Source organism: Aptenodytes forsteri, unplaced genomic scaffold (genome assembly GCF_000699145.1).
Source record: "Aptenodytes forsteri isolate BGI_AS27 unplaced genomic scaffold, ASM69914v1 Scaffold151, whole genome shotgun sequence".
Classification (NCBI taxonomy): Eukaryota; Metazoa; Chordata; class Aves; order Sphenisciformes; family Spheniscidae; genus Aptenodytes; species Aptenodytes forsteri.
In genome coordinates this window covers 128,210-152,449 of record NW_008795939.1, presented here as the reverse complement: position 1 = coordinate 152,449, position 24,240 = coordinate 128,210, and the positions used below count along the sequence as shown (strand labels likewise).

The 24,240-nt window shown below is 39.7% G+C and overlaps 1 protein-coding gene across 1 annotated transcript in view; it reads right to left on the bottom strand.

Moving 5' to 3' along the window:
• Positions 1-381: 381 nt before the first annotated feature.
• Positions 382-24,240, bottom strand: part of KIF27 (kinesin family member 27) — a 25,184-nt gene continuing 1,325 nt past the window's right edge. The window contains exons 2-14 of the mRNA XM_009285251.1: positions 23,142-23,342; positions 20,860-21,818; positions 10,989-11,132; positions 8,480-8,686; positions 7,756-7,931; positions 7,229-7,362; positions 6,525-6,680; positions 5,258-5,463; positions 4,183-4,380; positions 3,710-3,823; positions 2,477-2,653; positions 1,627-1,842; positions 382-603 (exon numbers count right to left, since the gene is read on the bottom strand). Of these exons, the coding sequence (XP_009283526.1) occupies positions 382-603; positions 1,627-1,842; positions 2,477-2,653; positions 3,710-3,823; positions 4,183-4,380; positions 5,258-5,463; positions 6,525-6,680; positions 7,229-7,362; positions 7,756-7,931; positions 8,480-8,686; positions 10,989-11,132; positions 20,860-21,818; positions 23,142-23,342 (3,110 nt within the window). The remainder of the gene's footprint in view (positions 604-1,626; positions 1,843-2,476; positions 2,654-3,709; positions 3,824-4,182; positions 4,381-5,257; positions 5,464-6,524; positions 6,681-7,228; positions 7,363-7,755; positions 7,932-8,479; positions 8,687-10,988; positions 11,133-20,859; positions 21,819-23,141; positions 23,343-24,240) is intronic.

Sequence of the window (24,240 nt, the reverse complement as noted above, 5' to 3'; positions counted from 1 at the left end):
TATACTGGATTTAGAAAAAAAAATAGGAATACTAGCCTGAGCTTTATGAAGCCTGCAGCTGGGAATAATTTCAGTACAACAACACTATTTAAATATGTTGCTGCTCCAAAAGTTAGCAACACAGAGCACTGGAAAGGAGCAAGGAAATTTCCAGATTTGTAGCACCTTTTAAGCTAATGACCCCAAAACAAGATATACAAAGTTAACACACAAGTATCCTATTTAGGTTAATGTAAAAATTAAAAATATCTGAATTAATAGCAGATGTATGTAACCTGAAGAGATTTTCACCAAAAGCTTGTTAAATTTCTCTTTATTTCTTGACACCATTTCATTTCATTATCTAGAATAGTAACAGAAAATAGGATAAAATATTATTCATTAGCCAAAACAAACCTTGTTGAAATATTTGAAGAGGATAGCTCTGAGCTCTGCAGCAGACAGGGAAACTAGTTTTCCTATTACATTATTCTCACTCTGTGAAAGAATCTGAGAAGATGACCTAAGCAAGTGCTGGCGATTCTGAATACTTTCGTTCTTGTAATCAATAGCAGCCTCCAGGGCTTCAATTCCTTCTTCCAGCTGGAAAAGGACGTGTTCTTCCTACAGAGAAACACATGAGTGAGATCTTTAAAAAAAAAAAGTGTAGAATTAATCTTTCTATACGTAAGACATTCTTTAACTTCATTCTCAAGAGTGAAACTAAACTTAAGGGCAAAACAAACTAGTAGTAGTACAGAGAATGGAATGGGAAGAATAAGAGGTAGAATACAAATCTACAACATTTGTCTTTTTCTGCCACAGTACCCCTTCCATAATACAGAGATCAATCAAATGGTTCATCACAAATGTCATGTTTCCCTTTTTATCCTTCCTTCATCCTCTCCACAGTTTGACTTCTACTATTATCTTTTTGGTTGTGCTAGTTTTCTGTTGGATTAGTGAATGAATGAGGTCAGTAAGGAGTTTGGTGACCATAACTTGTGTAGGAAAGTGGCAGAAATGCATGCACTGAAACACTGCAGAAGATGTTGAGGAGTGAGGCAAGTAGGGTTCTTTCTGGCACATTATCACCTCAGCCACATGCCCATACTGCTTCTCAAGACCTAAAAATAATCTGTGCATTTTATATGAATTTACTGTATCTGCAGCATAATTATACTGATTAACTCAAGTGTGGACCATCCAGGTAGTATGACTTATTTTCACTGTAAAAATCTGGAGGCCTTCAGGTGAAGTTTGCTTTTTCACAAAATCCTATTAAAAAAATCAAGGGGCATCACTGTACGAGCACATTGCCTTGTTCTATGTCCTGACATAAAAATATCTGCCTATGATAAACTGATGAACTTCCAGTTCCCTTATTTCTGATTATATGATCCTTAGGCCAGTGAAGTTTGTCAAGACACTAGCTGAATTAAGTCCCTCTGAACATAAACTTTGTTCGCAGGTATGCAAGTAGTGCTATCATAGCAGTATTTTAACATTGCTATTCCCAAAAGTACCCAACCTCAGTTCCCTGGTGCTAGCTTGTCTAATATTTGGAGACATTTTAGGTTCTGATTGGAACGCTTTATTATACAACACTACCTAAAACCTGTATTCATCTCAGAGGTGCTTACTTACTTCAGTTGACAACACTTTACCATCTTTCAGTTTCTCATCCACACTCCTCCTTCTTCTGAGCAGCTGATCCCTTTCCATCTGGAGAACCTGAATTTTTTCCAAAATGTCTGTCTTATCTTCAGTGGTGCTGCCCTGAAGCTGCATACCTTTATCACACAGTTCCCGATCCAGCATACTTAAGCGAGTAGACAATTTCATACTATCTTTGTTTAAAGCCTAAAAAACACCACAGCAACCATAGATATAAAACTGAGATACTCCTTCCAGTAAGAAAAATATAGGTGAGACCGTCACATTCTGCAGTGAAAGACTTGCCTGCTTCTTGCAACGGGACCCATTTATTTTGAGTAGACAGCTACCATAAAATTTACTATTTACTCAAAATATGAAAGAAAACAAAAACGCTCAACGTGCAGTTTTCTACATACTAAAAATTAAAGGGGCTAGTCATTGTAAGTGGCAATGATACTTCAATTTCTATTCACTTTTGCTACTGAAAAATAAATAACGCAAAATGTTTCCCTGTCATGTTCTCTAGTTTGCAAAAGGACGGAGTCATTTTTAGATACCGTATTATTTAATGCTCCGCAATGACAGAATTCCACAGTTCAGATTTTGTTTTGTTTTGTTTTGTTGTTGGAATTTTGGGGCGAAAAAGTGAATAAAAATCACTATTCTGTGTTATTCACATTTTAAATGTTGATTTGCTCAAGCCACACAAAAACTTCATGGCAGTCGTAGAAACACAGGTCACATGGCTTGAGCCTCTTCGGCTATCTGCCTTCCCCCCTCCCCAGTCTTTCAGTCAGCACTATAACTGTGGCGAGTTTCATGTTTTTTCTTAAATCACCTGGCTAGATCTCAGTTTCTTGATTTCCAGATGGCTTTTCTCTTGCAACAGTGCTTCTTTTTTGGCTACAATGGCTTCTCTTTTCTTTAAATCTTCTTCTAGTTCTGCTAACTGTTGGTGCTGTTGGAGAATTCTTTCCATTTCTTCATCCAGCCATTTCTTTTGCTCTTCTAATTTCTGAAGTTGAAATAGAGATCCAGAGAGCATTAACCAGGACTTTTTGGGTCAGAATTTTATGATTATGTTTTTCCTTTTTTAGAATAACTGATAAAACTGTAGAAGAAATTGACATTTCTAATGTTAACATTAATTCTGCAACAGCATCTTGACTCAGAATAATACAGAAATTGGACTGACTTAAAAAGAGGCTCAGCAATGTTACATTGCTACATCTTGTATAAACAAATTTGTATCAGATGCATTTAATGAAATGTATTCTTTTTCTAAGAACAGTTATATATTGATAGATGTCTTCTATATAATCACAGCAACTAGGTTTGGAAGGTACCACAAGAATTCAGCTAGCCCATCCTCATTGCACTATAGTTGCCCAAGACCAGCTATTTGTGGAAAAACATTAAGTGACAAGAAACTATGATGTTGACAGAAAGAAAGACAGTAAATGAGAGCTCTGATCCTGCTAGCACAGTCCATTACAAATTTGTTCTGAAGCCACAGTTTATCAGTGGATATATTCCTGGTAAGGCTAAAAAGTTGCCTTTATTTAACTTTTAAAACTTCTTTTCACCTTTAAAGACTTTGGGTAACTCATGAAACTCTCATGTTCCAGTGTCCACATCTGAAATAATGTAGGTTACACTGCTGCATAGGGCACCTACTTTTCTAACCCTGTTAGGAACAACCGAAACCATAGACCTCTGTCATTTATATCAGAGGGGAAAACAAACAAACCAACCAACCATGGAATGTTTGTAACAGAGCTCATCAGGATCACCCTCAAACCTGCCAGACAACCAAACCTGTTGAATTCTCAGGTGTCTGAATCAGCATCTTTGACAAATCACAGAAAGAAAAGACATTAGAGCTTCTCCTTTCCTTCATTCAAAAAGAGTATAGGAGCTGCTAGACTATACTCCCAATTTTTGCTACAGCAAAAAAGACGACAAAACTATGATGGAATACTCTTCTTCCAAACACTTTACAAAGATGGCTATGGATGAAGAAAGAAATTTTTTTTTCAGGGCCCACACAAATTCAGAATAGATTAGCTACCTGTAGCTTCTGTGAAGATGCCACTGAGTTATTTTTCTTCTTTTTAAATGCAGCAATCTCTTTATCCTTAAGTTTAAGGATCTTCTGTTGTTGCTCCATTTTCAGTTGAAGTTCCTATAAACAAACAAAAAACCCCATTCGTCCTTCCTCAGTCAGTCTGTTTTTAAAATGCATTTAATGTCAGAGTCCACACAAGTATATAATTTGAAACACTAACCCTAAATTTACATGTAAAATTGCAATTCAGGGCTAGACAACATGTAATAAAACAAAACACAAAAAAAAAAGCTGAAGAGAAAGGCAAACAAGATTTCTGTGAAAATGTTTATAGACAATTTCTTCCGGGCATTTGTCAAGAAAGTCATTACTTAAAACTATGGAAAGCCTGGCAGTATAGTTTATTGTCTTTGGGGAAGCAGAGGCAAAATCGGCTCATCTCATTCTTTGTCATAAAGAAATAGGAAGAATCCTACTTTAATTTGTTGCTGGTCCCGCTGAATCTCTGCTTCTAGTTGCTTCTTTTTTTCGCTCTCCTCACACAGTCTCTTCTGTAGCTGGGTCTGCTGATGCTTCATCTGAGCCACGTTCTGCTCTAGTTCTGTTGCTTGTCTCTCACTTTGGTTAGATAATGAAGCCAGATTCTTAGTGTCTTGCTGCTTCTTCTGTAAGGCCTGAACGTTCATGGCAAATTTCAGCTTAATAGCAGGAAAACTTAAAACTAAATTATGACTCAACTTCATTCTTTACTTCACTGAATTCTTAGAGTCAGCAAGACTTAATAACTTCTGCCCAAACAATCACTCGTTATTTCTGTGGTTTCTGAGGTATCTGGTAAAGTTGGCACAGGCAGAATTAATCTCAAGCAACATGACAAGATAGAGATACAGTTCATGCCTGGCAACGCAATGAAAGTAGTAAAATCTAACAGAAATCACAGCTCTGGAAAATGTGCAGAGACATAATGGTGCCAGAATGCTGGTCCCGAGCTCAAGTCACTAAGCCAGCTACCTCTTTCTGTACGGTTGCTTGTCTGACCCACCATTCTAGGACTGAGAGGCACAGAGCACCTAAGCTGGCCCTACACAGGATTTAAACTTAGGTATAGCAGAACTTAAAAGTAGAAGGTCAGTGCCAAACAAATATGACTGTATTGGGCCTGGTCTTGCAAACCATCACAGTGATTTGCTTAGAGCTGGAATTTATATAGTATTTTCATAGAACATCAATTTTATTTACGGCAGGTGATAAACTTGTAACAGTCTCCTTGTGTAGGTTCTTTTATGGTACTACATACAATGGTGTATGAGCACCTCAGATCACCCACCTCTTTCCTGGTTTCTTATCTACCAAGAAAATACTCTATGTATCTAACCACATATACGTTAAATAGCATTCTAAGTACAACAGTATTAAGTTTCTCATTAGCTACTTCAATCTAACCAGCTTCCAATGTGTAAAATCGATGAGAGTCTTACAAGCAGAGCGTTAAGGTTCAAAGGTAATAGTGAGACACAGATTTGAAAATCATAGTGGTCAGATCAGAAATACCTGCACTTTCAACTTAGCTGCATCCATCTTCTTCCGGAACTCTTTTTGTAACTTGGCTTTCTCAGGAATGTCTCTCAGCTCCTTACTCTCCAGCTCCTGAAGACGCTTTTGTGTTTCAGCCAGTTCCATTTTGGCCTGCTCAGATTCTTGCTCCAGTTTAGTCATCTTCAAAGAATATTGCCTGCTTACAGACTGAGCATCCTTACCTTAAAGACAGCATATCCAAATAGTTTAAAAACAGCAGGATAATCAGTTGAAATGTAATACTTAATTCTGTAGTGGAATCATTACTTACTTCATTCTGGCTAAACCAATAATTTATGAGACATTTTCCAACCCTAAAGGAACATACAGTTCCTTTCTAACTCTGAAATGAGATAAAGGAAGGAGTCTTAAATCTGAATTCTTCATGAGTCACCTGATGTCACCAAATAAAGTACCATCTGAGTGCCAAATAAAGTAACATGCTTCTGCCTGCTGTAGTTTTTTGCCAAAATGGCTCTCTTGTATTTCATAAATTTTGCTTTTTCCAGAAGAATATGCCATTTATTTATTACTCAGCTTTCAGCTTAATAATCAGTAAACAACTTTGGATTGTGTTTCTACTCTCTGACTTGCCCTGTTTGGGCGATCTTTCCCAAAGTACTATTTTTGGGGGCACAGAATCTTTCTCGGTGCCAAAAGATAACCTCAAGAGAAGATACACATAGAAGAGTGTGATTGATGGGGTTGAGCAAAGAGATCCTTACCGTCATCATAAGGCTAGTTTCTGTCAGGCATATATATACAAGGACAGATACGTAAGGGATGTAGGCTAACAGGGACACTGACCTTTTCCCTCATCCACTTCTGACTCCTGCTTCTCTACTGCAGTGCTGGGAATGCTTACATTCTCAGCACAGTGATGTATCTTCTCTCCTATCCCAGACACTGTGTGACAAATACATGTCCACGAAGAGATCAGTAGCACTGAGCATACATGAAAAATTACACTATTGGTGGATAAAAGCAATAATCAGCAAAGCACAAAAAATATTTAACAAATACATCTGCGTATCATAGCAGAGTAGGCTGTAATCAAAATTTACAGCCTTCACTGCAATCATAACAAGTAATTAATGAAAGTTATGAATCTTTAAGTTGTTAAAAGTATTCTTGCATAAGATAACTACATAAAAACTAAGACATGCAGGACTTGAGAAGTTTTGTGCCATTTCTTTTGTTTCTGAACAACTTCTTTCTAATTTTCCCTATAGTAGCCAGTTACCTGTTCTTACTAATTCCTTAATAAGTTCCTCTTTCATTTTGATATTAAGTGCAAGTTCTCTTATTTTTTGCTCGGCCTCAGTGAGTCTCAACTCTGAATTCTTTAACTTCTGCATGTTAAAAACATGACTTCTCTGGAGGCTGTCAATCTCTTCACCTTGAAAGAAAACAAAACAATATGGAGATAAAAAATCTGGAGTACACTCTGTGTCCGAAAGATGGTGCTCTGGAATATTGTATGTGTGGAGTTCTTCCATATGAAGTAAAAGAATCCAAGGGAGAGAATAGCACAAAGAGTCTTTTCCCTGCCATGTGTCTAAACGGGAAAAGAAAGGATGGCATGCACTAGCATTTCAAGACCCTAAGTGGGAGGCAAAATATTCCTGAAAGCAATTCAGTGCATCTCTGATAAGATAATAGCATCTATTTTCTTACATTGAAGCAGTACTGAAGATTTATATCTAAAGAGCTTTTTGATGTGTGAAGTGCTTTCTGGCTTATAAGTATTACTTAAACATTAAGGTCACTGACATCAGTTTCAGAAAGGGGAAGAAGACGACAATCTTGAAAGCCTACGTTGAATTATAACCAAAAAAATATTTGTATCAAATACACATATTTTGCTGGGAAAAATAGTTACATGTGCTAAAGACATTCTTGTGTATTCTGATACTGTAATATTTGCTCTCATGACTTCCATTTTACCTGTGGTTGTGTCAGTCTGTAGTGCAGATTTGTTGGATAAACCAGACTTGTCTACTTGACACTTCATGTCACTTAGATCAGAAAGAAAGCACAGAGAAGCCTGTTTTCGTGTCCATGTTCGGTTTATGGAATGCCTAAGGAAGAATGAAAAACTTGCTACCTTCCAAACACACAGGGATTTTTTTTCTTTAAGTTTCATGCAAAGTACCTGATCTTAACAGAGAAGAATCCCAAACTCATATAAGCATTTGTACCTTCTTTCCCATCTACTCCCCACCCCCCCGATCTTCATGGTAGATTCTGGCCCCAAAGATTAATAAAGATTATGCAATCTTTATTAAATCAAAAACCTATATTTATTTTGTAATATTTTGTAATATTTGTAATTGTAATATGCCCAGTTGGTCCCATAAGTTTACCATAAGTAACATCACAAATGGTCTAATATTATGGCAGAATTAGGCAGTGATACTACCTTTGCTATACATTTGTCTGTAACAAAAATTAATGAATAACAAAAAAATTACTGAAATGAAGTTTTATTTTTGCTGTCTGTATTTTCTTCCTCTTCATCGCTCTGATCAGAGAGGTGGCAGTGAAGGACTTTGTCCTGATCTTCTATGTTGCTCAGTATCATCTGGCTGCGAGCACGGAATTCCGCCATTACCCGGGCCAGGGAGAAGGCAGGGGGGCTGGTATACACCTGCCAAAAAGCACACAAAAAAAGTGATGGGTAAAAACGCTTGCAACAATTTAGCCATTCTTTACTGATATTTTAAAAATATTTCAATTTAAAAGTCTGTCATCACCTGAGCTTGTAAGCAAAATTACAGAGGTTTTCTATAATAACTCTGAATACCTTTGTAACAAAAGGTTTTGTGAGAGCTTAGAGCACTTGTTCCAAATGTGAAAGGCACTGTTAGCAACTAATTATCCAACATATTCAATCTATTCGTAAGAATAATCATTCATTTTTTATAATGCGTCATAATTGAACCCTCAAAAACCCCAGGAAAACACCAAAAAAGACTACAGCTTTAGCACTTGTAAGTGATAATTTCAAGCCTAAACATTTTGGACAATTGTGGCATAGCATATGTTGCAAGACATTAAAAAGTAATTTTTCAGTCTTCAATGGGAAGCTAAACAGCATCTGAGAAAGCCACCATAATTTGTCATGTCAAGTCTAATTACTGAACTATAACCATTACAAAGTAAAGGAAAAAAATGTAACATCTGGGTAGACCTTACCTTTCGGGTCTCTGTCCCTGAAGGTGGGTGAAGGGAGTGTAGCAGACTCTTTGTGAGTGGGACGCTGTATGGTCTCCTTGCAGATGCCACAACAGCTGGCCCATCTCCACAAGCACTTGAGAAGTCCAAAGTTTTCACATCTGTAAACTTCTCTAATTTTTCTTTTAGTTGATCAATAAGCATTTGCTGTTCCACCATTTTCTCATTCTCATGGGGAAAAAAGGCAAAGCAAAACTGTTGCTGATCATGAGCTCTGTATCATATTCATCATTTCTAAATTCCTTACAAAGGTCATGAATCTTGTAAATCACTGACCCTAAATTCTTCTGCAGTGCACAAATTCTGCAACAAACTGAAAATTCTATGATATATTATTAACCTAACACACGCACCCCAACTCCAATAAATTTTAGACACATTTTTGCCCAGAAAGACCTATCCCAGGCAAGTTACATTAGCTTATCTAGGCATCTAGTGAGAAGTAGATGACATACTTATCAGCCTGTGTTTGCTTTACATGTGTGTTTATGGAGAAATAAAATGGGAATTCAACAAAAATGTTCAAATGAAATACATGGTCTGAGTCTAATTAATTAAACATGTATACAGACTTCCTCTTCCTCTTTGAGCAGTTCCACTTTAAAGATTATTGTATTAATAAACATAAACACGTACATGATCCCAGAATCCCTTGTACAGGCTACTTCTTTTTCTTCTACCCAGCCTCAAGTTTGCTGGTAACGCTAGTTTGGAGAACTTACTTATCTGCTTCTCCTACAGCAGTCTCTGTACATTGTTCAAAACTATTTATCTTACCTAAATTGATTCATCCATAAGGCCGAGATTATATCCATTTTCAACTCCCTCTATTCCTTTCAATTCTTTTCAAAGTACCTTTAAAATCTGGCCTAGTAACAACAGGAAAGTTGAAGAATAGCTAGTGATAGTCAGCCAAAAGTATTCAATGAAAGATATTTTGCATTCTCCTACTTTGAGTAATATATTTTTATTCATTCTTTAGATCTTCTTTACTTAGACTGCAAGTTCCTTGCAAATTGACATTTTGTTGGAATACCATACATAATATTCCTGTGTCATAGGAAATAGAATATATATATGAATACCATATCTGTTATGATTTTGGAAGCAGTAAAGGCCAACTGATCCATCTTGAAGCTATCCTTAACCCTTTTAAGACTCTTTGTCCCTGATACCATTGTACATACAACCCCACAGTGCAACACCTGATACACGCATATGTGTATAAACATTTAGTATCTATCTAGTATGTGCTACTTTTAAAGTTCTGATTCTATCATGTAACACTAAATTACATATTCCTCTGAATACAACTTAAAATACTTGACAGAAGCGTTTGCTTTTCATTATTCTACCTATTTTATATGTTTTAAAATAACAGTGGCAGTTTAGTGGATTAAGTACCAAAATGGTGCCTGAGAGCTCTCAAGCTTCTCTCCTGCCTCTGATACTGAAACAATCATGATCTTTTACCTACACTGTGACTGGTTCTGTTCATTACCTCTACCTTGTATCCTCCAGAATTTATATAAGCATTATCTCAGTGTAGTAAGTTGACACTATGCTGTACAGGTTAAAAAAAACCAAACAACCTAGCCAGAGGTGACAGAAAAGAAAGTGACAGAGGGAAGAAAAAGACAATGACTAGTATACTTACCTTTCATTCATTGACTCTCCCCAAGCCATCAGCAAAGAAGAGGAAAAAGGAGAAAAAGTAGAATAAGGAGAAGAGTACTAGCTAGCCATGCTTATGCTTTTCTCTTTTAAAAAGTCAGATAATTTATCTATCATCCATGTGACATGCAACACAGGAGAATATTAACTATTCTATTTATGGTCTCCTGGATCTTGAAATGAAACTTACTACCCATCATAATTTCATTAGCAAGCACAAGGTTTAGAGAAGGAAGAAGGCAAGCAGTGTTTCCACTATGTCACTCAGTTTTCTCTAATAGTAAATGCTCAGAAAATTAGGATGAAATTCTGTCTTATAAAATCAAAAGGGAACAATACTCTAATTCTTAATAAAGCTATAACAAAATACGTTTCTATACAACCTTTCAATTAAAGCATTCTATAGGATCTTTATAGTCTTTAAAGGCCTTTCAAATCCTAATTCATTAATTGTCCTGAAACTACTTAGCAATAATACACATCTGGGGAGAGGGGTGCGTGTTATGCTTTAGGAAGCATGGAGAAGGTGAATGATTCACCTCATGTTATACAGGAAGTCTGTGGCACAGCTAGGCTGAGATACAAACTTCAGGAATCACACTATTGTGCTTCATTCACTAGATGAACTCAACTCATTAAGTGATACAGCTCTAATTCAAACAAAATGCCTGTAAGATTGACAGGTAGTTATGTCCAAAAAAGTCCTGAGGGACCTGTCTTGAAATAATGAATGCATTCATACAGTGGAAGGATGGTTCAATACAGATATATGTAATGTGTACCGGAGGAAAAATACCTGTAATCTGTGTGTTTCTTGAGCCTCCTTTAAAGATTCCAGTTGTTCTTCATTTTCCTGTAGTAATGTCTTTATCTGATTCTGCAGTATCTGCAGTTCATGATCCTTCTGGCTAAACACTTCTTCATCCATAGCTAGAGCCTGCTAGATAATAAAAGAAAAGTTCAGCTGGGGAAAAGGGGACATTATTATTCTTACAGTTGGAAAATGAAAAAAGAAAAAACCCAAAACCTCATTTGTTGTTAAAAGATGTGATCAGAACTACAAAGTTTTGAGGTATGTATGGCAAATTGTCTAAGTGGTTATCTGTGGTTTCTACCAGATCCATTGATTTTCTTCTGACAAGTTTCTTTCTTCCGATGGGAATAATGTACCCATAACCAAAGCTACTTTATTGAAGTAGATATCTAAATCCAATTATTCTCTTTAGGGTGCTGTGAGATGTAGCCACAAGATCCCAGCATCAACCATAAGATTAAAACACTTCTCAAATGAAAAAATAAGAACAGCTGTCCTCATTCTGCAACTCAGATAACAGCCTAAAGATTAAAGAAACCATAAGAATGCTTCTTCAGATGTTCTTGTGGATAAATAATCCAATACTGATTGAAGGAGACTTCCAAATGTTACTCTTCCAGAAAGCCTGTAAAAGCCAAATACAAAGTATGGAAACATCATGTCTTATTGTTCTAAAACTGAATACTTCTGTACAACTAGCTTACCAATCTTTCTTCCAAGAAAAGACAACTCTTAATAGCTTTTAAGAACGTACTCAAAAACCTGATGTCTCTTTAGAGAACAGAACTTTTTCCAAAGGCTATGTACCAATGCAAATGTTTCTACTAAACGTAGTTGACAAGTGTATCCTGCCCCCCACTGGTGCTATATTATGCACAGTTGAGCCAACTACAGAAAAAAAGAAGCTTGCACAGGTGTTAGCATGGTGACAGAGTGGGGCAGGATGAAGCGATAGAAAACTAAGGGGCGTATTGTCCATATTGTATTAAACATACATAACTAAAATCAGAATACATTTGCTCAGTTGTATTGGGTGTGTCAAGGGTTTGGTAGGGGTGACTGCAGGGGTGGCGTCTGTGAGAAGAGACCAGGGTTGCCCCATGCCAGACACAGCCGGTTCCAGGCGACTCCAGTGGACCCACTGCAGGGAAGAGCTGAGCCCCTCAGCCAAGATGGTGGCACATCTGTAATAATATATTTAAGAAAGGGCACAAAATGCCAGACAGGCAGAAGAGGAGGGAACCAAAAGAGTAAGAAAGAGCAGAGGGAACACCAGGAGGAAGAGAAGGAGGAGGCGCTCCATGGTGGAGCAGATACCCACACTGCAGCCTAGGGAAGACCCATGCTGGAGCAGATGGATATTCCTGAAAGAACTGCTGCCCATGCAGAGCCCATGCCGAATCAGAGGAAAGGTGCGAGGAGGAAAGAGCAGCAGAGAGAAACCGCTGTGTACTGACCATGAACCACCCCCCTATGTCCCTGTACCACTAGGCAGTGAGGGACAAGAGTATGGAGTGAGGGAGTGAAGATAAGCCTGGAAAAGAGGGGGAGGAAAGGTGGTGTTTTAGTGTTTGTCTTTTTGTTCCCCACTACCCAAATAAGTAATTTTTTTTTAATTGGCTATAAATTAAATAGTTTTTCCCCAATTTGAGACTGTTCTCTAATTGGTAAGCAATCTCCCTGTCTTTATCTCAACCCACAAGCCTTCTCATTCCTGTTCTTCCTATTTTCTCTCCCCGAGTCCTGTGGATGGAGGGGTAACTGAGTGGCTGGGTGGGAGTCTGGCTGTTAGCTATGGCTAACCCACTACATCAGTATTTTTATTTTATGTAAGACAGCATTATCCAGGCAATCATAGCTGTTAGCAAAGAAATATGTATGTACGCACAAGAATAGGTCCACTATTAGCTATTAAATCCGTCCATATGCAAGCCCTGCTCTAGAGTCTGTACTCTCTCGTTTATTTTAGCCTCTCCCTAACCATCTCCTCCTGGCTGTGGATGGCATACTCACCTGGGGAAATTTAAGTTTAAACTCAGCTCTTACACTGTTTCGAACCTGGGAAACAGAGGTTTAAAATAAGCTACAGAAGAAAATCAAAAAGTAAGAAAAAGCTGTGATTTAGATTGATTAAGAACAAAGAGAAGACAGAATTTGTATATGCAATTGCCTGATAACAATCTACAGGCTTATCACAGTTTGGTGTGCAAACTGAATATGGGTGGATGTTATAAAAATCTAACTTGTTGGAGCACTGTCGTCTTCTACTACAAGACAGACTCAGATTAATTTTTCTGAGCTGTTCATCTTACATCAGAACTTCACTCAGTTTCAAACTAGTGTACAAGTATTTCAAGTTACAAAATTAATTTTCATTTGAAGCTCTGTTTATTGTACACTAATCTGCATTATTTTGGATGTTTTTTTATTCATAGTCAACATTTTAACTCAGTACATCCAAAATATGCACTTCCTAAATATATATGGAGATGTTCCCCAAAAGAATTATTTATCTGATCATGTGTCAGTTCTGTGAGGAGACACTATCATGCTTGAGAAGGCTGAGAGCTCTTCTCCCCATAGGTCATTATCTAGCATTATTATCTGCTGTATGAGAAAGAGCTAATCAGAGCTACTGGCATGACAGGATCCTCATGGGATATCTGCATGCTCAGAATCCCATATTTTGTTTTGAAATTCTCATCTCAGCTAGAAAACTGTAAAGAAGTATGATGCCACCAAAAAGCACAAAGCTCATATATAATACAAAAGCAAGTGTTAGAAAAGTGATGAGACAGAGAAATCTGTAAATAGTTTAGAAACTCAGTTAGCTGAAGGCATAGTAAAGAAAAGGAAATGCAGGAGTTCCTGGTGAGGACATTGCTGAAGAAATACAGGTTAGGAAATTACTTAATAGATGAGGTACTTGCAACTTCATAGTATTAGATAGACGAGTACACTACATACATAGTATTAGATAATATTAGATATAAGTTGCAAAACTTAGCCCATGTGTTATCTGTAAGTACACTGATATCTGTGAAAATATCTGCATTGTAGTTATATCTGTAATGCTTCTGACAGACTAATTTATTTGCAGGATTCAAAACAATTTCTGAGTTTACAGGACAACTGAAAGTAGTTGTTGTGGGTTAACCCCAGTAGGCAGCTAAGCACAGTCACTCACTCACCTCCCCCCCACAACCCGAATGGGACAGGGGAAGAGCAAAGAAAGAGTAAAAGCAAGAAAACTTGTGGGTGGAGATAGAAATTGTTCAGTAAGTGAAGGTGAAGTGGAAAAAGAGAGAAAGAAAACAAGACAAGTAGTGCAAAGGCAATCAATGGAAAACCAATCACTCACCACCTCCCACAGGTAGACTGATGTCCAGCCAGCTCCTGAGCAACAGACAGCTAACGTACCTAAGCCCTCCTCCCCTCCCTTTTTATTCCTGAGCGTGTCATATGGCGTGAAATGTCTCTTTGGTTGTGCCAGAAATATCATCTGCCTGGTTGTGCGCACGCCCCAACCTATTCACTGGGGTGGCAGAGGGAGAAACAGAGACAGTCTTGATCTGTGCAAACACTGTTCAGCAAGACCTAAAACACTGGTGTGTTACTAGTGTTGTATTGGTCACAAATCTAAAACACAGCACCCTACAAGCTGCTATGAAGAAAATTAACTCCATCCCATCCAGACCCAGTACAATGTCCACTCCGTATCCCATACCATTTATGTCATGTGCAAGTCCCACACTATCCAATACAACCTCAGTAACCATCCCCCCCTTCTCCTCCTTTGATTTACACACAGGTATCATTCCCTTAGTCTATGGGCCATTCCTGTAAAATATCCGTAAAATGTTCCTAAAATGTCCACTGAGTTCATCCAGTCCATGACCTGGGTTCTGTCTGTTATGGTGGTCACTCAGGACAGGAGAGGCATTGTTGTCTTGAGTTACTGGACATCAAAACCAGCTCAGGCTGGGTCACTGCTGCACTTGCCTGGCTTTTTGCAAGGCTTGTTCTCTGTTGGTTTAGGTGATTCCTGCTGTAGTACTTCCTAAAACATACAACTCAAATCATGGGTTATTTTCCCCCAAGGTTAAATGTCTTGAGGTACACATCAGACTTTCCCATCCTCCTACATTACCCACTAGGTGTACCTGGGTCCTTGAGCAAAAGCAGTCCCACAAACAGGTTTGCTTTTTCCCAAGGGAGGAACAACCCATGCTGTCTTTCCCAGCCAGTTCTCTACAAGCACTACAGGGACCTTATCTCCTTCTACAATACATAGGGTTTTTGTTTGGGCAGGTCCAGGTCGGTTAGCTAATCCTCTGGTATTAATTAGCTAAGTGGCATCTGCTTAATTTGCTGACATGTCCCTGTGCCCATTGCTTTCAGTATAGTCTTTAACAGTCCACTGTATCGTTCAATCTTGCCAGAGGCTGGTGCGTGATAGAGGATGTGATACAGCTGATCAATGCCATATTTCTTGGTCAGGTGCTTATGAGATTGTTCCAGAAATGAGTCCCATTGTCTGACTCAATTCTTCCTGGGATGCCATACCACCACAGAACTTGCTTTTCAAGGCCCAGGACAGTGTTTCAAGCGGTGGTATGGGTACCGTACGGTGTTTTGGGTGGTGGTATGGGTACTGTACTGTCCACTTTTCTTGTTCTGCAATATCTAGGGCCAGCTGGATGGTTTTCGCTTCTGCACATTGACTCGATTTGCCTTTCCCTTCAGCAGCTTCTGCAACTTGTCATGTGGGATTCCACACAGCAGTTTTCCACCTCCAGTAGTTTCCCACAATACGACAGGACCCATCAGTATATGGAGCATATTGTTTCTCATTTTCTGGTAATTTATTATACCGTGGGGCCTCTTCAGCATGAGTCACTTCCTCGGGCAATGCTCCAAAGTCTCTGCTTTCTGGCCAGTCCATGATATCTTCCGGGATTCCAGAGCCGTTGGGGTTTCCCATTCAGGCCCATGGTGTGATTAGCACTACCCACTTACTCCACATAGCATTGGTTGCATGATGGGTAGAGGGGATGTTTCCTTTGAACATCCAATGCAGTACAGACAATTGCGGTGCCAAGAGAAGCTGAGCTTCAGTATGAACTACTTCTGAAGCATCTTGAACCCCTTCATATGCTGCTAGTATCTCCTTTTCAGTTGGGGTGTAGTGGGCCTTAGATCCTCTATACCCACAGCTCCAAAACCCTAGAGGCTGACTTTGGATCTCTGCAGGTGCTTTCTGCCAGAGGCTCCAGCTGAGGCCACGCTCCCTGGCAGCAGTGTAGGGCACATTTCTCACATTTGGTCCTGTCTGGACTGGCCCAAGGGCTACCACATGAACAATTGCCTGACTGATCTGTTCAAATGCTTGTTGCTGCTTGGGGACCCAGTTGAAATAGTTCTTCTTTCAGGTCACTCAATAGAGAGGACTTACAAGTTGACTATAACCTGGAATATGCATTCTCCAGAATCCCACAATGCCTAGGAATGCCTGGGTTTCCTTTTTGTTCACTACTGGGGACACGGCTATTATTTTATTGATCACATCTGCTAGGATGTGATGACGCCCATCTTGCCATTTTATTCCCAAAAACTAGACTTCTCGTAAAGGTCCTTTGACCTTGTTTTATTTTATAGAAAGCCAGCTTTCGGCAGAATCTGGATTTTCTCTTCCCTTTCTCAAACATTTCCTCAGCTGTGTTGCCCCACACAGTGATGTCACCAATGCACTGCAAGCTTTCTGGGGCTTTGCCCTGTTCCAGTGCAGTCTGGATCAGTCCATGGCAAATGGCAGGGCTGTGCTTCCACCCCTCCGTGGCAGTCAATTCCATATTGGACACCCTTCCACATCAAAGCTAACTGTGGCCTGCACTCTGCTGAAAAACGGATTGAGAAAAATGCATTGGCAATATCAGTTATGGCATATCGCTTGGCTGCCTTTGACTCCAGTTCATACTGGAGTCCTAGCATGTCCAGTATGGCAACACTTAATGGTGGTGTGACTTCATTCAGGCCACAATAGTCCACTGTACACCTCCACTCTCTCTCAGACTTTCACACTGGCTATATGGGACTATTAAAGGGCAAGTGAGTCTTGCTGATCACTCCTTGGCTCTTGAGTCAATGAATCGGCTCCTGGATGGGAACAAGGGAGTCTCAGTTGGGACAATATTGATGCCAGTGCACCGTCATGGTAGCAAATGGCACTTGCTGTTCTTCAAAACACAGCAGCCCCGCAACAGAAGGATCGTCCAAGAGGCCAGGCAAGGCAGACAGCTGTTTAATCTTCTCTGAATCTGCAGTGGCTACATCAAAGGCCCAGTGGTACCTCTTTGGATCCCTGAAGCACCCTCTTTTGAGACAGTCAATGGCAAAGCTATATGGGGCCTCTGGACTGGTGACAATAGGATGCTTCTGCCATTTGTTTCCTGTTAGGCTCACCTCAGCTTCTAACACAGACAACAACTGGGATCCCCCTGTCACTCCAGAAATCCAGATGTGTTCTGCCCCCTTGTATACTGATGGCATTAGGGTACACTGTGCACTGGTGTCCACCAAAACCAAAGTAAATCCAGTTGTCCCCTTCCTCTGCTTGGCCGGAGGGGGGGTTCCCCTATTCCCAATCAGAGCATTCATTACCTGACTCCTGTAATTGCAAACCAGAGGTCTTTACACCATGAAAGGAGCCCATATGTATCTCTGTTGCCCAGGCTATGCTACAAGGACTATTCATAGGTGTGATCCTACTACAGACCAGCATGGTCCTTCCATGGTAGAAGGTGTGGGGTTCAAACCCACATGGACATAAGTCCATTGGATCAGTATCAGAAAGAGGAGAGGGGTCCTTAGCCCATCTGCTGCATCTTGGGAATTGCTCAACAGCAACCAGAGCAGTAATCTTCCTGAAAGGACCCTTTTTTACCACTGCTTTTTCCCACAATTCATGTACACAGACTTCTAGGGCCAAGGCAGGTGCACCGTCCCACTTCCTCATATCCTCCCCACAGTCACACAGACAGAACCACAGGATGGCACATGGCATGTGCCCGTGGTTCCCTTTCCTTTGAGCAGAGAAAGGCCTGCTCATGGTAGCTGAGATGCTGGCCTGCAGGGGCAAGGAGGGAGAAAGATTATCCACATTCTCTTTGAGTTGCCAGACCTTGTGCAACAGCCTTTCCACAGCTGAGATGCAGGCCTATAGCAGGGAGGGGGAATTGAGATTCGCTTTGAATCGCCGGAGCTGGCAGATCAATCTATGCAAAGTTGGTGCCTTGATGTCAGCCCAATCCATCATTGCCAGATTGCTGGAGCATGACATCGGTGTGCTCTGTACAGACTTCTGCCACACAGACGGTGTGCACTGTACGTCATTCAGATCTTTGGGAGCCCGATTATTGTCCGTGTCACTGTAGACCACCTCCGCCACCGCTAATTCCCTCAGACACTGGATACCTTCCTCTGTAGTAGTCCACTTGCCTCACTGGGTTACAATATCTTCCTTAAGAGGGTACCTTGTCTTCATGCTTCATAAGACTACAATATACAATATCTTCCTTAAGAGGGTACCTTGTCTTCATGCTTGCCACCTCTGGAGGCTGTGAGTGGCTAACCCCCTTCCGCTCCCCCCTTAAACGCTCTTCCGATCCCTCTGTAAATCCCCCAGTCCCTGGCAATGGATCCCAGCTGCTGTGTTTCCCTACCTTCTAGTTCCAGACTATTAGCCCCACTATCCCAGCACTGGAGCAATCAGGTAGCAATTCACTCTTTCCACCTATCTTGCAGTTTGGTCATGGATAGGGACCAGGTAGTTTCCACCTCTTACAATTTCCATCTCTTTCCTCCCCATCCTGCCACAGAATAGGCTGCCTCTTCTGATTCTTCCTCTCTCCCCCTCTCAGGAGGAGCTGCTGCTTCTTCTACTAACTGAGTTGACCTCTGATTCCACTGATTCATCTTGACTACAGAAGCAACTATTACAGTTGAGGGTTTGGTCTGTGGTTTAGTGTCTGTTTGTGTGGTCTCAGAGCAAGAGACCTTCTCAGTGCCCATTTGTGGGCTCTTAGATCGGGATACCCTCTTGCATCTCTGAGGGCACTGGACAGTGGCTTGATAGGCATGGGCTAGGTCCCAAAACAGCTTTAGAAGTCACTGTGTTTTACCTCCCCTCCTTCAAATGGTGTATTAGTTTGATGGGTTCATGAGCCTGTTCAGGTGTGAAATCCCAAGCTATCGGAGGCAATAATGACCCTACGCACCTGCCCAACTCCTCCCACACGCTCTGCCACCCCAGGGATCAATCGCCTTAGAGCATGTTCCTGTGTTGCATCCCCAATTAGTTGTTTAATCTTATGAACAATAATCAAAATCAGCATCACAACACACACCAGTATGAACAGTCTGATTACATGAGGATATTGAAGGAACTGAGAAGCCATTACATCAAGGCTATAAAAACCTATCCTGGAGGAGACAAAGGGATAGGTACCATTCTTTCTTCTCTCCACAAAATGTCTCTCAGAGGAGAAAAGGGGAAAGGTACAGTTGCTGGTTTTGTCTATGAGATGGTTCTTGGGAGTACTGGGACACCAGCAATGTAGGACCCAAATACCAGATTAGGCTGAAGGCCAGTGGTTTTATCATAGCTCTCCCAAGCAAAGGAAAACAAAGTGATAACACACTAAACAGCAAAATCTGAAAACAGTCATTAATGATTCTTGGAGCCTGTTGTACAGCAAGAAAGGAATCAAGCATCGGAATATTTGAGGAAACACATAAGTCAGCACCCAAAGTAAATATGCCAGCATCATGATCTGCAACAGCCACTCAAATAACAACTTACCTAAACAGGTATAACAGCTAGAAGTTTAATCTAGCACACTCTAATCAAGTCTGTTATTATCTCGAAGGCCTTGAGCCCCATGCTGGGCACCAAAAAAGACTGTTGTGGGTTAACCCCAGTAGGCAGCTAAGCACACACAGTCTCTCACTCACTTCCCCCCCTCCCAAGTGGGATGGGGGAAGAGCAAAGGAAGAGTAAAAGCAAGAAAACTTGTGAGTGGAGATAGAAATTGCTCAGTAAGTAAAGGTGAAGTGGAAGAAGAGAGAAAGAAAATAAACAAAACAAATGATGCAAAGGCAATCACTCACCACCTCCCAAGGCTCACTGATGCCCAGCCAGTTCCCAGGCAAAATATGGCTAACCTCCCTAAACCCCCTCCTCTCCCTTTTAATTGCTGAGCATGATGTTACATGGCATGAAATATCTCTTTGGTTAGTTCGGGTCATCTGCTTGGTTTTGTGTGTGTGTGTCCCCAACCTTTTGTGTGTCCCCCAATCTCTTCATTGGGGGGCAGAGGCAGAAACAGAGAAGGCCTGATGCTGTGCAAACACTGTTCAGCAAGACCTAAAACACTGGTGTGTTACTAGTGTTGTATTGGTCACAAATCTAAAACACAGCACCCTACAAGCTGCTATGAAGAAAATTAACTCCATCCCAGCTAGACCTAGCACACTAGCATAGCTAAAACCAAAAATCTAATAGATAAAACAGCTCAGCCTTGTAGAATCATCTTGAAACTGGCTAGCCAAAATATAACATTACTTTACCTGTCTCTATCATGATTAAGATGACTGTCTATTCAATCATCCATTAAAATAAAGCTATGTCCCAGGGATTAGACAAACGAAATTATACAAGATTGTGAATTACATTTAAATTGTCAAATTAAGTACAGGTAAGTGTAACAGTTTTACATCTTTCGAAATTGAATTCAAGTTTTAGCAGACTGCTCTTTCACATAGTTATTTAAATAATCAACTTATAATTAAATACCTGGCATTTCTTTAGTTCCCTCTTTAGCTGAAGAATTGTGATGTGATGTGGCTCTTGGCTGGTCCCTGTCCCTGTGTCAGTTTCCTGCATGGTGAGAGCTTCCTTCCTTACTTCCTGTACCATAGTGATCCAGCTCTGCAACCTGTCCCGCTGACTTCTTTTTAAGCTAACATCATCATTCAAATCAACCAGAAATGGGAAGGCTTCATCTACACAGTTTCTATAACTGAAGCATTGAACCTGAAGCCGGGTGAGCTGCTCCTCAAGTGAACTGATACGAGTTCTTTCTTGATTTGAGTTGTGTGAACACTGATTACTGACTTGCTGGTTCTGCAAAGCTTCTCGAAGCAATCTGATTTCAAGTTCCATTTCATCAATCCGGTCTTGATCAGGGTTGTAATTTACAACTGGTTTATTTCTAATGTTTTTGGCTCTGTTGGCATATTTGAGGGAATTTAAAGATTCATCAAAGTCTGATGAGGATGGACTTATACACGTTATCATGACAGTCTTGGCATTTCCTCCAAGGGAGTCTTTCAGAATACGAGTGATTTTAGCATCCCTGTATGGAATATGTACACTTTTCCTTTTTGGGTCTCCAAGGGCACTGATGACGTTTCCCAAGGCCAACAGACCACTATTGATCTGAATTGATTCTTTGAAGCGTTCACCAGTATTTCCAGTCTTTGTCACCCTCTCTGATCCTGCCAAATCCACAAAATGAAACTTTGAAGCAATCATCTGGACTGATTTCCAAGATGAATCCTGTGCAGCATCAGTATTTTTTTGAGACTCTGCAGGCTGTTTCTGACAAATACTGATGGTAAAAATGGCGTGAGATCGACTAGAGTGCTCATTCATTTGTGTTGTGCCTGTGTGACGAGCTGCATTGCCACTTTCCAGCAGGCTTATCACTTCATCTGCACATTCTACTTGGAATTCCTTAGCACCAACAATCACTTCAAACACCAAACCAAAGAAAGTAAGAATAATTAATTCTAAACTCTTCAGCAAAAGTTTACAGCAATTAGGAATAGTCAAACTATAAACACAAATTAGTGAAATATACAAGCTTGCATTATTATGAGGTCATAGCATATAGCTATAGAAAAATAAGGTATCGATATGTGAAAAGCATGAGGTATAGCACATCTGAAACCTGCAGATATTTAATATATGGGTGTATTGTGTCATAGCATTTGAAACAATATCTAAACACAATACAGAGATTTACTCATTTACACATTGCCATATGCAATTTGCAATAGTGCTATCTAGAAAAAGTATGAGCAAAGTCAGCTCAAAGGATATTTTGCCAGTTTAAAAAAAGAAAAGACTAAAAACAAAAAAGTTTGTAGTAGAAATGATTCCTAGCCTATGGTAAGAACAGAATTTCTGTTCTATATAGCTCAGGTAGTTGGGCCTTTTGGACAGGTACCTATTAGTAATCCAATAATGCGGAAGTGTACTTCTACCAAGTACTCCTACCAAGCATATTTTTTGTCGTTTGTTTTAATGAAGGATGGAAAACGTCCTAGCACAATCAACCGAAGCTGACTCGAACTGTACGGAAGACAAATAGTTTAAAATATATTGCGGGGTCCTTATGAAGCAATGATATTGTCTGCAAGATTTGTGCTAAATTAGTGTCTTCTTCCAGCTACAGACAAGAAAACCAGGCCAGCTCAATGGAACAGTATATTAATATTAGCGCACACACAATAATTAGCATATAAAGAATAAAGAAAAACAAAACAAAACAGATTATACAGTTCCAGAATAAAGTATCTCTGTAGTGGATTCTTCTAGTATTTTCATGTAGTAGACAGGAGAACTATAGGGTAAGTGTTAATTTCAAAGCCTCCAAAAAATATCAGATGCTACTTTTAATGAAATGTTCTCTTCCCCTCATTTCATAGTGAAAGGAGGGCAGATATTTACAGTATAAGTGGCTTAACAATTATAATTTTGAGGGCAGAAGCAAAGGTTTAACCTTGAAATACCTACTCAAGTGAATAATCACACACTGGTGTGTTTCTAGACAGAATTTGCAGAAGCAATAATGTATTTCTACTTCATCATTTATTGCCATTTCTGATGGAACATTTATATCATTCACAGGCATCTAAACCCAAAACTGCTTCAAATCAGCTGAGTTTATATTCTGAAAACGTAACTTTTTTCTAGTATTAGTAATGAATAAGCTCTTTCAAGAGAAAGCCAGAATAACTTGGGCACACAACTGAAACCAAACACACCAAATTTTAGAGCTGAAATCCTACCTGTATTTCCCTTTTCATCTTCTCTTATGTGTAATTCTTTCACAGAGGTCTCCAACTCCAATAAATCTCGAAGTTCTTCCTTGTAAACCTCTATATAAGATACTTTCACATGGAAGTCAATGTTACAGTTTTCAGAAATATGCTGAAATAATTCCTGAATAGCCCGTGGAATTATACCCTTTTCATTCTCTGCAACGGATGCTAAAATGTAAGCAAAGATGTCACAGAAGCTTGCAGTCATTCTGCCACATAAATTACAAAGACTGAAGATTGAGAGAAGTCTGTGAGATTTGCTACTCAATATACTAAGGAATCTGAAGAGCTCAGTGTTCCCAAGGATTTTTGTAAATATTTGTTTTTCTGGGGTTCAGAATATTTGTTTGCATCCATTAATAGGATTCAGAGTTAAGTTCTAAATTACATAATGTTATAGTCGCAGAAGTTATGAAAAATACGGAGTCTACTTTAAATCTATACTGCTCAGAGTATAGATTTCTTTATTCCTACTCATTATGGTTGGCAACAACATTGCAAGGGTTTGAGAAACTATAAATTCCACCTAAATACAGTAAAGACCATTAGTAACTTGGTGAGACAAGATTTATGACCAACATTTACAGTAATTTCCTACTTTTTCAAAGTAGGTATGGAACACTAATGCCAAACTCTGTTCTTATTTTTTTTACTATTCAGCATAGGACAATGCTTCCATAAATAATTTGTGTTCTTTATTCAACAATATGGAAACTAACTGTTTGTCCATGAGAGGATACCAAGAATCTTTTTTACCAAAAAAATAAAGGGTTGCTCACATCTAACCATAAATTTAGTAAATATACGTGTAAAACCAAAATTGCTGAGCTACGAACAGTCTTAGATTGTGACATCCACTACCTAAAGCATTTGGCTGGCAATGGTACTTACAAAAACATTAAATAACTACTACTAGAGGAAAGGCAAGTGAAGTTATAACAGTAAGCAGAATTAAGAGGCCAATTGTATGAGGTTCAACAAGGCCAAGTGCCGGGTCCTGCACTTCGGCCACAACAACCCCATGCAGCGCTACAGGCTTGGGGAAGAGTGGCTGGAAAGCTGCCTG